Raw genomic sequence first — 14475 nt, 5'->3', positions numbered from 1 at the left:
AGTTATGTGGGGACAGCACTGTAATAATAATGCCAGAGACATGCATCATCACGGCCACGCAGTAAGGAGCAAATTATCAAAATGGTTTACAAGCCAAACAAACCCTGCAAGTGAAAACAGTAGACGAGGAGAAAAGGGCACCACAGCGTTTACATATTACTCGCAGGAATCATAATTATGGTGTGTTATGTTGGGGCCTCAACGATTTTATTATTATTATTCTAAAGGAATTGGTCGGGGCCCAGAACACCACATTGCTTAGCAAGTAAATCATAATTGCGGTTAGCATGGTAGCTAACGTCAACATTCTGAACCAGTGGGTTATGCCCGGAGTATGCACCATGTGGTGTTCCTGCTGTCAATCTTCCCGTCCTGCTGCTAGCAAGCATACAGTACATAGCAGTTGTGGATGCTTTTCCACAATGATTCATTCATGGTTTAAATTGGGCTCTGGGAATATGAAAAACTTTCCAGGGAAGACACGTCTTCCTATGGAAAAAGGGAGGATGAATACTGATGTGTCCGGATGGAACGGATACAAGAGGGGGGGGGGGGGGGGGGGCACAAGTACACAGGAGCGCTTTCCACACACGGAGAGAGAAACACCCAACTCTTTGTTGGCAAGCTGGTGGGAGGCGATCAATAACATCCCTCGGTCAAGTCACTTAGAACCATTAACACTGGCCAAAACACTACTCCTAATAATTACCACTATGAAATGGCAGACATTAATTGTATCAGCAGCACAAGCATGTTTTGCTGTGGCATTATCCATTGGTATCGTATCATCCATTACTTATTGGCATCATTGGCCATGTTTAGCACGACAGAGAGAGGTCAATAATATAAATAGATTCTAGACACACTTCCTCTTTACTGAACTTGCTTCAGAGGGGAGTTGATTTTAAAGCTCTGACTTTTCACTTTAGCTTAAAGCTTTACGATAAAGGCAGTAATTGTTTAAACATGCTTGTGTTTTGCAGGTGCTGTGGACAAAAGCAAGCTAAAAGAATTTCAGGTATACACTAAACCAAACCCACATGCACAGTGTAGATACTCAGACAAGCAAACACACACACACACACACACACACACACACACACACACACATACACACATACGACACACACACACACACACCATTTTTTCTGCTATGTCTGTGGTGATGTTGTGGCTTACTTTAGTGGTGGTGGGAACAGTACTTGAAAGGCTCTGCTTCATTTAATATCCCCTTGTGGTTTCGCAGCCTGCTGTGGTGCATTTGCAAGGCCAAGAAACAACCATACAAGTTAGAGAAGGTAAGAATCAAATCCCTGATGCCTACACCATGTTCCCCTGACACACACACACACACACACACACACACACACACACACACAACCAGGGCTGGAGCAGTGGCGCTCACAGAGAACATGGCCTTCACTGGAGAGCATGCTCCTCACTGAAGCGTGTCAGAGTATGTTAGTGCCAGGCTGACTATTGAGTTTTGATTGGAGGGTAGGGATAGGGGTGGTGTGTGTGTGTGTGTGTGGGGGTGGGGGGGGTACTGATCAGCATTGGGTTTGGTTAATCAGTGCTGGGCTTCCATCCAACTAATCTGCATATTTTAAGCGCATTTATGAACATTTGTCTAGAGGAAAATGCGAGTCTGTGTGCACATTTCCATCTGTCGTGCAACGTCAAAGATAAACATGGACACTTTCCTAACCAAGGGAGGGGAACCACTGAACAGCAGTGAGATCAAAACTTGAGGTTGTCAGGGCAGCTTTGATGAAAACACGCAGTCATTATATATGTTATGCAAATTGTGGGTTAATCCCCTTCAAGACTTCAACCTCTTTTTTTTTACTTAGAGGATTTCATACAAATGTCATGCATTTTTCACTCTGGATTCCCTATTTGAGTGGTTTATCTTTTTTATTTATACATTTAATTTAGTTTAAAGCACTTTGAAGAATGACCATTGTGTATGATACTGTGCTATACAAATAAAGTTGACTTTGACTTTGGTCAAAAATTGCATTCATGTGTTGGACGAGGAACCCAGTTGGTGACTGGTCCTGGATGGTTCAGTGTCTTTCATATACTGTAGACAATGTTAATTCACTGGATTGTGCCCACAGCTGCCATGCCAGACTAGCTCTTGAGGGAGTAGGTTGGAGCTATGCTACAGTACATGTGTTGAGTTGGAATGTTTTGGCCAACTTGTTGATGTTTTGAGTGCCATACTGACCAGTGTTAAGTTAAATCATCTGGTTGCTGGAGTTAGTTTTGCTGTCGTATTTTTTGTTTGTTTATGTGAAAAGAACAGGTCTTTTGTAAACCAATCAAGTGTGTGATTAGTTATTTACGACAGAATAAAGGTGTTGTCTCAGCTACGTCAGCATCCATCAATGCATAACATTTTACCCTTTTATAGTGTCCTACATAGACCCCCATAACTACTAAGACTTTACTTTATAAACTAAAACAAAGTGGTCAGTTTCAAATAAAGCAGTTTTAAGGTTTACAGTCTGCCTGTATATCAGAGTAAATGATAAGTATGCCACCTGGCTGTCAATGTTGTTTTGTAAGGGCTCACTGTTAGATGTGTTTGTGTGTAAAGAAGTGCTGACAAATTTAGTGTGCATGTATGATACTAATTTTGTGCAGTTTCACTTTGATGTAGTGAGTAATCTCCGGTTTAGCAGTGATGTGCTACATCCCCGAGGAAAACAGTCCCATTTATTTGTTTGTTGGTCGGTCGGTTGGTTTCTTAGCAGGATTATACAAAAACTACTGGCCTGACTTTCATTAAAGTGGTGGAAAGGAAAGGAGACAATTAAATGTTACAGCCAGCACACATTTCGTTTTGCTTTTAGCTAATGCGGCATTAGCTTTGCTTTCACATGATGAGATAGAGTATTTAAGGGGGAACTGCCGTTCCTTCAGGCAGAGGTATGCACTCTACAGAGTGCCACTCGAGTTTATGTTGAGTTTGCGTGAGACGTTCGGAGTAGCGCTGAGTTTAGCTTGGCTTTGCTGAGCCATGTCTACAGCTCTATAAAACTGTCTCGTCCCTGTAGGTAGCACGTGTGCCGTGCTGTGCCTTGTTGAGAGATCTGTGTAGTCAGAGATGGGAAACTTGGCTTCAGAGAGTACAAGTCCTACCACATATTTTGTTCCAACCATTCTGTAAAAAAAAAAACCCAGCTCATTCTTATTGGGACAACTCTTCAGCCAGAGCTCGTTACAAGTGAAATCAACTGTAGAACCAAAACACGATAGGACTTTTCCTCTTTGAAGCCAGATTTTCCCATCTCTGCGTGTGTAGTGTTGTGCTGTGTGTTAACTGACTGTGCTTGCCGTACTGTTGACCGACCGTCGTTGAGTGACAGCCCTTTTCTCACACTGAGATCTTTCAGAGGGCGTGCTGAAAAACTGGAAGATGATCTCGGTGCACCACAAGGTCTTCAAGATGCACTCGCGCTCCGGCGAGCTGGAGGTGCTGGTGGACGGCATCTACTTCATTTATAGTCAGGTAGAAGTGAGTAAGCCTCTCACGTCTCTCCCCTTTCTCTCTCTCTCTCTCTCTCTCTCTCTTCTTGCACGTCAATCCCGCTTCAGTGCTTCCCTGTCAGAGAATAAGCAGAGTCCGCTGTCATTTAAACCCAACGGGAGGCCTGCCAAGGTCTTCCAAACAGCTGAGGAGTAGAGTTGCTACATAGTTAAACATTCACACTCGAGCACTGGGAGGGGGGGATTCAGTGAGGGGATTCAGTGAGGTAGTTTGTCATCTGTCACAACAACATTGGAGATGGATTGAATTGAGCTGCCAAATTGCTTGATTGAATTCCAATCTGGCTTGCATGAAAACCATCAGTTGCATTTTGATTGAGTGAGAGTTGAACTGACATGACAACCGATTAATCACAGCTTTGAAACGACTCTTTTTGTTGTTTGTTGGTACGTCTTCTTCTATCTCTTAACTGCACATCTCTGCTTCTCTCTCGCGCCGTTCATTTCCTTTGCGCTCATTATCTTGTCCTCCATACTATTTCTCCAAATTATGACACCTCTCCAACATATGTCTCTCCAACCCCCCCCCCCTCTCTCTCTCTCTCTTCCTCAATCTGTCACTCCATCACTCTCCTTCACTCTCTTCAACTCTGTCTTTCTGTTCTGTGTCTCACTTCACTCACTCTTTCTCCATCTATCACTCTCTCTCTTTCTTTCTTTCTGTCTCTCTTTTTTTCTCTCCTTTTGCTTTCTCTCCATCCCATCCTGCCCCACTGTTCTTCACTCTCCTTTTCTATCCATCACACAATCTCTCTCTCTCTCTCTCTCTCTCTCTCTCTCTCTCTCTCTCGCTCCCCTTTGCCCTTCCCTTTGCTCTCTCGCTCCTTTTCCCAGATCTACTACCTCAACTTCACGGACATCGCCAGCTACGAGGTGCTGGTGGACCGGACGCCGTTCCTCCGTTGCACCTGCAGCATCGAGACGGGCCAGCGCAAGTTCAACACGTGCTACACGGCCGGCGTGAGCCTGCTGCGCGCACGCCAGCGCATCTCCATACGCATGGTGTACGAGGACACGCTCATCAGTATGACCGACCACACCACCTTCCTGGGCAGCGTCCGGCTCGGGGACGTGCCCGCCACCGGACAGGCGTGAACACGGACACACACACACACGCACACACACACACACAGAGACAGACATGGCATATGAGGACACTGCTCATCAGCATGACCGACCACACCACCTTCCTGGGCAGCGTCCGGCTCGGGGACGTGCACGCCACCGGACAGGCGTGAACACGGACACACACACACACGCACACACACACACACACACACACACACACAGACAGACACAGACACATGGCATATGAGGACACTGCTCATCAGCATGACTGACCACACCACCTTCCTGGGCAGCGTCCGGCTCGGGGACGTGCACGCCACCGGACAGGCGTGAACACACACACACACACACACACAGACAAACAGACACACACACACAGACACAGACACACAGACACAGACACAGACACAGACACAGACACAGACACACAGACACAGACACAGACACAGACACAGACACAGACACAGACACAGACACAGACACAGACACAGACACAGACACAGACACAGACACACACACACACACACACACACACACACACACAGACACAGACACAGACACAGACACAGACACAGACACAGACACAGACACACACACAGACACACACACACACACAGACACACACAGACACACAGACACACACACACACACACACACACACACACACACACACACACACACACACACACACACACACACACACACACACACACACACACACACACACACACACACACACACACACACACAGACACAGACACACACACAGACACAGACACATGGCATATGAGGACACTGCTCATCAGTATGACTGACCACACCACCTTCCTGGGCAACGTCAGGCTCGGGGACGTGCACGCCACCGGACAGGCGTGAACACACACACACACACACACACAGACAAACAGACACACACACACAGACACAGACACTCACACACACACACACACACACACACACACACACACGGCATATGAGGACACGCTCATCAGCATGGCTGTCCACATCACCTTACTGCAAAGTGTGTTGCCAGAGGACAAGCCAAACACAGCTGAGAACACACAAAGCAACTTAACGTGAGCACACACACATTCACACACACACACCCACACACACATGCGATGGTTCACTGTGTATGTACACTTGACCAACCACATTTTATTTGACCAACATGTCCAACATGCTGGCAAGGCATGCATGTGCACTGAAAACTGAAAAGACACAAAGACACAAAGACACACACACACACACACACACACACACACACACACACACACACACACCCCAGATCACAAACACACACACACACACACACACACACACGCCTGACAGACCACACAGGAAACCGGTCACACGTACACACTGCACAATGGCAAACTGACACCATGCCCTGGGCATGGCAACCCGCGGAGGACGACCGAATGTGTAACCCACACGCCTGGCAGGCCCAACGGTTTCAGAAAAGTGATCGCTTTAATCCAGGTCTTGTGCTCGTCACACAGAATCCTGCCTCAAGTCTCTCTCCCCCACCCAGTACTGCTCTTCTGTTTGACCTGAAGGACTCTGACATGAAGAAAACGGTGCACACCAACACGTTTGCACTAATAGAACACTTCAACTACACTTATGGTGTAGCCTTTATGGTATTTTCGAAGGAATTACTGACTTAGAAGTTAGACGTATCTTTTTACACTACACTTTGTATATATGTACATAAAATAGGATATACTTTTGCTGTAAATGGACTCAATGATATTAAATACGTTTTCATTTGTAATCTAATGTTGTCCTCAGATGGCATTTCTCTTGCATTTCGGGCCTCTTAAGTGGTGAATTTCTCTGTGCAGTTGGGGCCAAGTTGGACACGTCTATATACGTCATGTCCAATTATCTGTCAGGGAAAATATATCTCCCCTCGAAAAGTTAAAATATAGATCCGTTTTTTTTTTTTTAAATGTGGTTCTAATTCTACAAATTGTGCGTGTAGATCACAAAGTCCTGGTTTTATTTTGACAATGGTGCATACTGTGTTATTGCCACGGACAGCCATGTGGACTGATGAGCTCAAACAACCCGAGGGCTTTTTAAAACTGACCCCTGGCTGGACCCCCATTCTTCCTGAGGCGCAAGACTGAATTTAGTAAACTCCCATGTCATTGGACAATTTATGCATGTTAGGAGTTAGCCATGTCGACGTTGATCTATGTGCCATAATTGCCTTGCTGTGAAGAATGGAGCGAACATGCTTAGACATCAGCGCAGGGATCGCTTTAACCAAAAAGGAAGTGCCAGGCAGGCTTACAAGAGTACAAGAACAGAACAAGTTCCTCTTTTTTTGACCAATAGCCCTACAAAACATTTCCTGTGAGATAAATTTGACTACTGCGCTCATGCCTGCGAGTCATTTATGAGACGAAAGGATCAGGTCGATTGTCAGTTTGTGCTGAAGTCGCGGGTTTCTCCGGGGCGGATTTAGGCCTCCTTATGAGTAACTGCACTCCTCTTCTGCTCTCGGTCACCGTGGCGACGCTGTGCTTGAGCATCGTCCTCATCCAGGAGGTCAGAGTTTTAAAAACGGATCTCAAGGGAATTAAAAGGGATCTCCTCTCCCCTCTGGTTCATCGGTCACTGAAAGAGTTTGGATATGGACTGTTTATGTCCAACATGTGGGAGGTAGGCCAACGTCAATTCATTACTCCGCTTAGCTCTCCGTGGCAGAAATGGATAATTTACGGTGCTTGATGTGTCTTGTAAATGCTATGACATGATTGGTGGCGGGGGGAGAAACTAACAAAAAAGGTCATTCTTGTGTCGTTCCACCAACACCCAAAACAACGCGAAACAAACCGGGCGACGGCTCATCAGCAGCATTCATTTGTTCGGCCTCGGAACAGACGAGAGGAAGACGTCTGGACCAGTAAGTGCCAACGCCGGGGCCATGTGTTTGCAATTTATGCGTCATGCTTTATGAGAAATTTTGATTTTGAAGTCATTTTATGGTCCAGGGCACATGTCCAACGCTTGAAACAGACAGTATAACAAGGCCGTGTGACACTTTGACAGCAGTGTTTTCTCTCAGCCCAGGCATCATTCTTGCAGATGACAGCCGTGGCAAATGAAAAGCCCATACAGAGAGGTAAATATATTAAATAATAAAATGAAAGGGGGGGGGGGGGAACTATATGATCAGGACCCAGACTCCCACCACCCAGAAACCTTATTCTCTCTCTCTCACACACACACACGCACACACACACACACACACACAAGCATAATTTCACATATGTAACATATTACTGTGGGAAGAAAACAAAGAAAAGTAAATGTTAAATAATATATCTATATATACTGTATGTTAGCTGTCTAGAACTACCAAACGTACTCACACAGTCATATTTCTTGTTTAATAAAACTCAGGTAATGTGACGGTAATTCCATGGACTGTGGCCATCCAGCAAGGGTCCGCTGTCACAGCATCGGATAACAAAATAGTCGTCCAACAAGACAGTTACTTCATGGTATTTGGCCAGGTAGGCTATATGATACACCTCTGTTTCCCCCTGAGCACTCCTTAACTTGGACTTGTGTGCATTCACTCAAAAATATCAAGTGGGCTAGTGTCCAGGGAAACTGGCCAGGACCAGACATACAGTACAGAATAATGAATGAGTCCTTTCCCGACAAGTTTTCATACCAGCCACAAGATGTCACCATAACGATTCATGATATTTAGTTATGATGAAGCAATGACTCACGATCAGAGGTGTGACCAGTGCTTTTTAAAGTGTATTTCCAGGAAATTACGGTTATTACGGTTTACCCATTGTCGGTTACTGGAAGTGAACTACTTGTAAATGCCAAAATAGCATAGTATGCATTGCATTCTAAAAGCAAGGAACAACTAACAATTAACTATGACTTCTTATCAACTGAGAGGAGAGATGACAACATTTCCAGCTTACAGGTGCTAAGATTGCATTAATCACTTGAGTAAATGCACGCTGTGGAGTATGCTGTTGAAAATCTGAGAATGGGGCAACTAACAAAAGCTTCTTACCGTGTGTGCACACTTAGCACATAACCCACCTCAGGCTGCACTAACAGAAAACAGGTATAAAGATGAGAGGGAGGGAGAGAGAGAGTGAGAGAGAGAGAGAGAGAGAGAGGGAGAGAGTGAGAGAGCGAGGGAGGGAAAGAGAGAGAGTGTGAGAGAGAGAGAGGGAGGGAGAGAGTGAGAGGGAGAGAGTGAGCGAGTGTGAGAGAGAGAGAGGGAGGGAGAGAGAGAGTGAGAGGGAGAGAGAGTGAGAGTGAGAGTGTGAGAGAGAGAGAGAGAGAGAGAGAGATAAACACATGCGAACAAATACGTCTTTGCAGGTTCTGTATCACGACCGAGGAGCTATCATGGGCCACCTGATCCGCCAGCAGCCATCCAGCGCATCTGGAGGTGTGGGGGGATACCGAGACCTCTTCCGCTGCCTGCAGGAGATGCCCGAGGAGAACAGCGCAAACACATGCTACACCGCAGGTGGGCCGCGCTCGTACATGCTAAACACATGCTAACCTGACAGGACTTACTTAACCCCCTCTTCTTCTCCCATATGGTGAAGGTGGAAAGACAGTGCGCCTTTTTTTTTTTGTTTTACTGCAGCTCGCAGCCCATTACTTATGCTTCTGTCATCTTGCAATATGCTGTAAAGTTTTATTGGACTCATGTTTTGCACCTGGTGCATAGGTGCAATATGCAGCTGGAGCGCTCCGAATTCCCAGAGATTCCAGTCCATTCAGTCACCGCTTTAGAAGTGTCATTAAAGGCCATTAGTGCTCCTTCAATGATGTCTACTTAGCGGTCATCATATTGGTTGGTCTCATAAACTGTCGGTCCCATAAACATCTACGTGTACTGATTTAGCAGGTGCTTTGTTCAAAGTTCTCTCAACATTATTGTACATGACATTACATTATGACACAGTCGGTTTGATATAATGCATGTTTCCCCGATAGGGAAACCTATGATGTTGGATGTTGATATATAGCACTCTACCAAATGAGCTGTAGATCAAGGCTTTGGCAAAGGTATCGCACAACAAATAGCGACACCATGGTAAAGTGTAAAGTGGCTAAGGAATTAGTTGTGAAGGGAGGGTGAAGTTAACTATGCTTGTGTTAGCAAGGGCCGCACTGCTCTCATGTCACCCTGAACTCCCTCATGGGTTCTGCCCAACAGGCATCGTGAAGCTGGAACACAACGACCAGCTGGAGCTGGTCATCCCCGATCGACCTCACGCGCAAGTAGCCATGGACACGGAATCAACCTTCTTCGGAATCATTCAGCTGCAGTAAACAAAGGAACCTCCGCCCCAACCCATTCCACTTCACATATCTTGTCTGACAACCACAGAATGGGCTGGAATATATTCTGCATACTTGATGCTCGGCATACACTGCTCTTTTCATTTGACGTTAAAAAAAGAGAAGGGGGGGGGGGGGGCGTAGCTGCCTGTGTTATTGTACTCAGTTGACAAGACAAAAATAGGCGTACTGAAGGCCCTGCTCTCTGTGCAATCAGTAAGACCCAATGTCACGCTGACGGATGACACAGCCAGTCTCTGGGACCGGCAGATAACCTCACACCCGGAAGGTTGAGTGCGAACTGTGACAGGCCACTGTCACTGCATCTGCGAAACAGGATGTTGAACTCTGCCACGCAGAGCAAACGGAGACCAGATATTCTTACAGGATCTCAATGAGAAGGAAAAAGAGAGAGAGAGAAAGAGAGAGAGAGAGAGAGAGAGAGAGAGAGAAAGACAAAGCTTATAGACTTCAGCAAAAGATCTGTCAAGACAGTTTCATTATAGACGCTTAACACCGATGCTCTGAATGGCAATTCCTTACAGCTTACTATAAATGCACAGGCACACCTACACACATCTCTGTGTAGCCTACGCTTTTTTTTCCTACCCTGCTACTCTGTCAATAGGTTTATTTCGGTCTCTTTGTTTACCATTCTCTGGCTTTGTCCCACAAGCCTCGGCCTCAGAGTGCCACACACACGTTGTTTATTTGGCTTTCTATTTGGAGGAGGTTTCCATGTCCCAGGATGGTATATCAGGAACAAACAAATGAGGGCTTTGCCCAGCTTGCGGGGAGGGTGGCTGGTGCAATAATTATTGCAATCGCCTTGATGAATCATAGTGACGGAAGATCGACCACACATGTGTCACGTGTTTGTACATTTGAAAGCTCACTGGAATTGTCTGTTTACTACTGAGGTAATGGTGGCATATTCTGACCACAACAGAGAGCACTTCTTGCACCAAGGAGGAGAAAACAATTAGCAACAGAGTTACAAACATTTTCCAGGTCTTCAATATTCTGCAGGTATTACTAAAAAATGTGAAGATCTTTGTGTGGGATTGTTGTGATTGTTGGGGCCAAATGGTTAAAATATTAGGTTTACAATTGTAATGGTTTTGAGTTAAATAAAATCAATCACAAATAATGAAGAGATTCTACGACTTTGTATTTTTTTGCTGAAATGTTATGGTAATATGAGAAAACATCACCTTGCATTATACAAGTATACTGTAAATATGTAAATATACATTACTGAATCCTATTTTGTGGCTTTACAGCAGCTAAAAAAACAATCCTAGAATGTTGGTTTAATACAGAGAAAAAATGTGCTGAAACACCGGTTGTTCAATGCAGAATATACGGCTAACTTTAGTCGGGCCAGATTTAACCGGGCGAAGCCCCAAACTGTGTCTGTCTGGGGATATTTAGTGGTAGAATTGAATGAGCTCTTCAAAAGAGCAATAATGCATGTGTCTGTCAAAGGCTATTTATTTGTTTTCATTTCTATTTTTATGGGGCCATCTCCTCTTTTGTCTTTTAATTTACTTTTATGTAGTGGTGTATAACTGTTTTCCTTGTTTTTTTATCATGATGACGGTCAATGTTTGTGTAGTTTTGTTTGTGTCCTGAAACTTTCAATAAAAAGTTAATCACAAAAAAAGTAAATATACTGTGCATCGTTTCAGCATCGATGTCTTATCTATTTCTATCCCACCACTCTCTGTCTGTTTGTTTAAGTGACTGTTTGTGCGTGTGTGTCTGTGTGTGTGTGTGTGTGTGTCAGTGTGTGTGTGTGTGTGTGTGTGTGTGTGTCAGTGTGTGTGTGTGTCAGTGTGTGTGTGTGTGTGTGTGTATATAAGAGAGAGAGTGACAAAGTATTTTTAACTACATCCAATGTGCACTAGACAAATGTGTTGACAAATACAAGGATTACTTCAGTGAGTGTTTTTTTTCTCCTGACAGCAGGCAGCAGTATAAAAGCAGTGGCTGGCCACACGCCGTGTCATTCACCCAAAGCTTGCCCCGTCAGAGACAGTGGATAATGATGATGGGACGAAGACTGGCTATGGTAATGCTTGTGGCTCTGTGTGCAGACTCACACAGCCTCTTCAGCACACTCAGTGAGGACACACACACTAGGCTTAAGGTAAGGTTAACAAAAGGGAAAATGCACAACAATATATACCCATATTTTGTACCAACAGCTGCATTTTTTTTTGTGGTCATTATTTTGAAACATTTTAGATAGCACAGCAATTGTATCCCCATCCCTCTTTTCCAAACTAACCAAACCTGTTTCTCTGTTTTGCATTTTTAAATGTTCAAATAAAAATATTAAGAGACTGTCTTGGAGCCAGAGGAATCTGTCCTCCATCCCTCAGGGCCTGGATGAGGGGCTGAAAAAGCTAGATTTGTCAAACAATCTGATCAAAAACTTCAAAACGATTAGCCTCCGATTCCTGGAGACTCTGGATGTAAGCTACAACCATCTGAGTTTTATACATACAGGCGCTTTCAAAAACTTGGTCCGGCTCCACGACCTCAACCTGGCAAGCAACTTGTTAAACAACAACATAATCAGCAACAGTCAAGCCTTCAAAGACCTCCACGTCCTGAGAAGTCTGGACATTTCAAAGAACAACCTAGACGAGGAGGCGGTAAAACAATACCTCAGCAGAGCGTCTTCGCTGGATTCCCTGACAGCCACGGGAAATGTTGTGTCAAAGCTAACAACCCAGACTTTTGCCAACACCGAAAACCTGAGAGTCATTAACTTAGAGAACAATCTGATTTCAAAAATCGAAGAGGGAACTTTTAACCCCTTGAAAAAGCTTGCTAAACTGAACTTGGCCCTGAATAATTTGGCTGTTATCTGCGACTTTAAACTTTCCCAGGTGACTTATTTAAACCTCAGCAGAAACTCCATCGAGTTCTTCATAACACATGAGAACGAAGAGGTGTATAATCTAGAAGTTCTGGACTTGAGCTACAACAGTCTTCTCTACTTCCCCATTCTGCCAAAACACAACCACTTGAAATATCTGCATCTACAAAACAATAGGCTGGGTGCATTAGGAACAATGAACTCAGTTGCAGAGGCACACCTTCTCTATAAGGATGTAACTGGCAGCAACCACTCCCGAACAGAGAATGATGGAGACGGTGTGTATTCTGACTGGCAAATCATGCCGTTAGTTCACTTAGACTTGAGCAGTAACCAGTTCAGATCATTTCCTCTCGCCATGTTCAGAGATCTCAAGTCTCTCGAAAGCCTCAACATCAGTGACAACTGCCTGCAAAACATCAGCAATACTAATAATATCTTCAGCGAAGATAGCCAGACAGATGTCCATAACTACTCACTGCAATCCTTGCGTCACATAGATCTGAGGGACAATGACATTGAGTATCTATCCCCCAACCTTTCCACTACTTTTCCTAAGATAGAGGCAATGGTCCTCAAAGGCAACAGGGTAAGACCCTGCTCTGGACAATTGTTTAGCATATCTGATCTCACTACAGATGTGCAATGCATCTCTTTCAGTAATGTCAGCACCCTGAAGCACTTAGACCTCCAGGAAAATGGCATACAAACACTGCTCCCTGGTGTGTTTGCAAACAGTCCTTTGGTCTCTCTCAATCTGGCTGGCAATAAACAGTTAACCATTGCCAAAAATGCTCTTAAGGACTTGCAGAATACCCTTCAATTTCTAAGCATTGGACAGAACAACGTGACCGATTCTCAACTCGGTTTGGCATGTATGAGGGAACTGAGAATCCTGAATGTATCCGGTAACAACCTGGAAAACCTTCCAAGTACTACTGCCTGTTCCCCACTGACGGAGTTGGACGTGAGGAATAACAGCTTGACCACTTTAAAAAAAATGATGATGTCTCATTTATCAATTATTTACATAAGTGGCAATACTTTCAACTGTTGTCAGGCCACATGGCTTCAAAATTTAAAACAGGGAAATGTAACAATCCCAGACCTGGACAGAACAGAGTGTTTCTACCACACTGAAATCATCCCTCTTTCTGCTTTAGAGAACGCCAACAGTCTGTGTTTTCATGAAGTGACACGGAGCTATGTCCTTCTGTATATAATAATTCTTTGTTGCGTGTTTATATTTGTATCAATTGCAACATTTTGCTACACACTAAGCAGAACGTCTAGACATTTTGTCGACCGATATTCCATTTTCAGTGAAAGCAGTATTTCCCTTACAAATCTGGTCAGAGATTAGGTTATGATTCAGAGGTATATGGTAAAAATGAGTTAGACACTGAAGTACTCAAATGGCATGGTCAATAAAGTATTCACTCCTATTTTACAACATTGGTCTCACATAAGGCGACAAGAAAACTATATCTATATAAAAGATTTGTGTAAAAGTATTACAAGTTTAAACCAACAATGTAGAAAAGAAAAATATATTTTGAAAGTTCCAGTAACTTCATACAGTGATGATGATCCTCTCTATGACTACAATA

General features: G+C 44.4%; 3 protein-coding genes across 5 annotated transcripts in view; all 3 read left to right on the top strand.

Annotated features, from left to right (window-relative positions):
* LOC134069062 (ectodysplasin-A-like) overlaps positions 1–5024 on the top strand; it is a 16026-nt gene extending 11002 nt beyond the window's left edge. Inside the window, exons 5-8 of one of the 2 annotated variants that reach the window (XM_062524911.1) lie at positions 984–1018; positions 1247–1298; positions 3396–3520; positions 4393–5024. In XM_062524911.1, the coding sequence (XP_062380895.1) occupies positions 984–1018; positions 1247–1298; positions 3396–3520; positions 4393–4653 (473 nt within the window). In that variant the 3' untranslated portion in view covers positions 4654–5024. Of the gene's footprint in view, positions 1–983; positions 1019–1246; positions 1299–3395; positions 3527–4392 lie in introns of both variants that reach the window. The other variant, XM_062524910.1, reaches the window with a different exon arrangement.
* A 2032-nt stretch (positions 5025–7056) lies between these two features.
* Positions 7057–11630, top strand: LOC134068829 (tumor necrosis factor ligand superfamily member 13B-like). Of its 2 annotated transcripts, none has more exons than XM_062524610.1 (6): positions 7057–7299; positions 7495–7543; positions 7706–7762; positions 8044–8156; positions 9001–9151; positions 9851–11630. In XM_062524610.1, the coding sequence occupies exons 1-6, from the start codon at positions 7111–7113 to the stop codon at positions 9964–9966; spliced, it is 675 nt and encodes a 224-aa protein (XP_062380594.1). In that variant the 5' UTR covers positions 7057–7110; the 3' UTR covers positions 9967–11630. The 2 variants fall into 2 exon arrangements, with proteins under 2 accessions (XP_062380594.1, XP_062380593.1); XM_062524609.1 differs by having other exon boundaries at positions 7492–7543.
* A 373-nt stretch (positions 11631–12003) lies between these two features.
* On the top strand, positions 12004–14475 carry LOC134068932 (transforming growth factor beta activator LRRC33-like). Its single transcript, XM_062524756.1, has 2 exons — positions 12004–12127; positions 12321–14475. The coding sequence occupies exons 1-2, from the start codon at positions 12023–12025 to the stop codon at positions 14226–14228; spliced, it is 2013 nt and encodes a 670-aa protein (XP_062380740.1). The 5' UTR covers positions 12004–12022; the 3' UTR covers positions 14229–14475.

The sequence above is a fragment of the Sardina pilchardus genome, chromosome 21, assembly GCF_963854185.1.
Source record: "Sardina pilchardus chromosome 21, fSarPil1.1, whole genome shotgun sequence".
In the NCBI taxonomy this organism is placed as follows: Eukaryota; Metazoa; Chordata; class Actinopteri; order Clupeiformes; family Clupeidae; genus Sardina; species Sardina pilchardus.
Note: the sequence above shows the minus strand (reverse complement) of the source record. Positions and strands in the feature narration are given on the sequence as shown.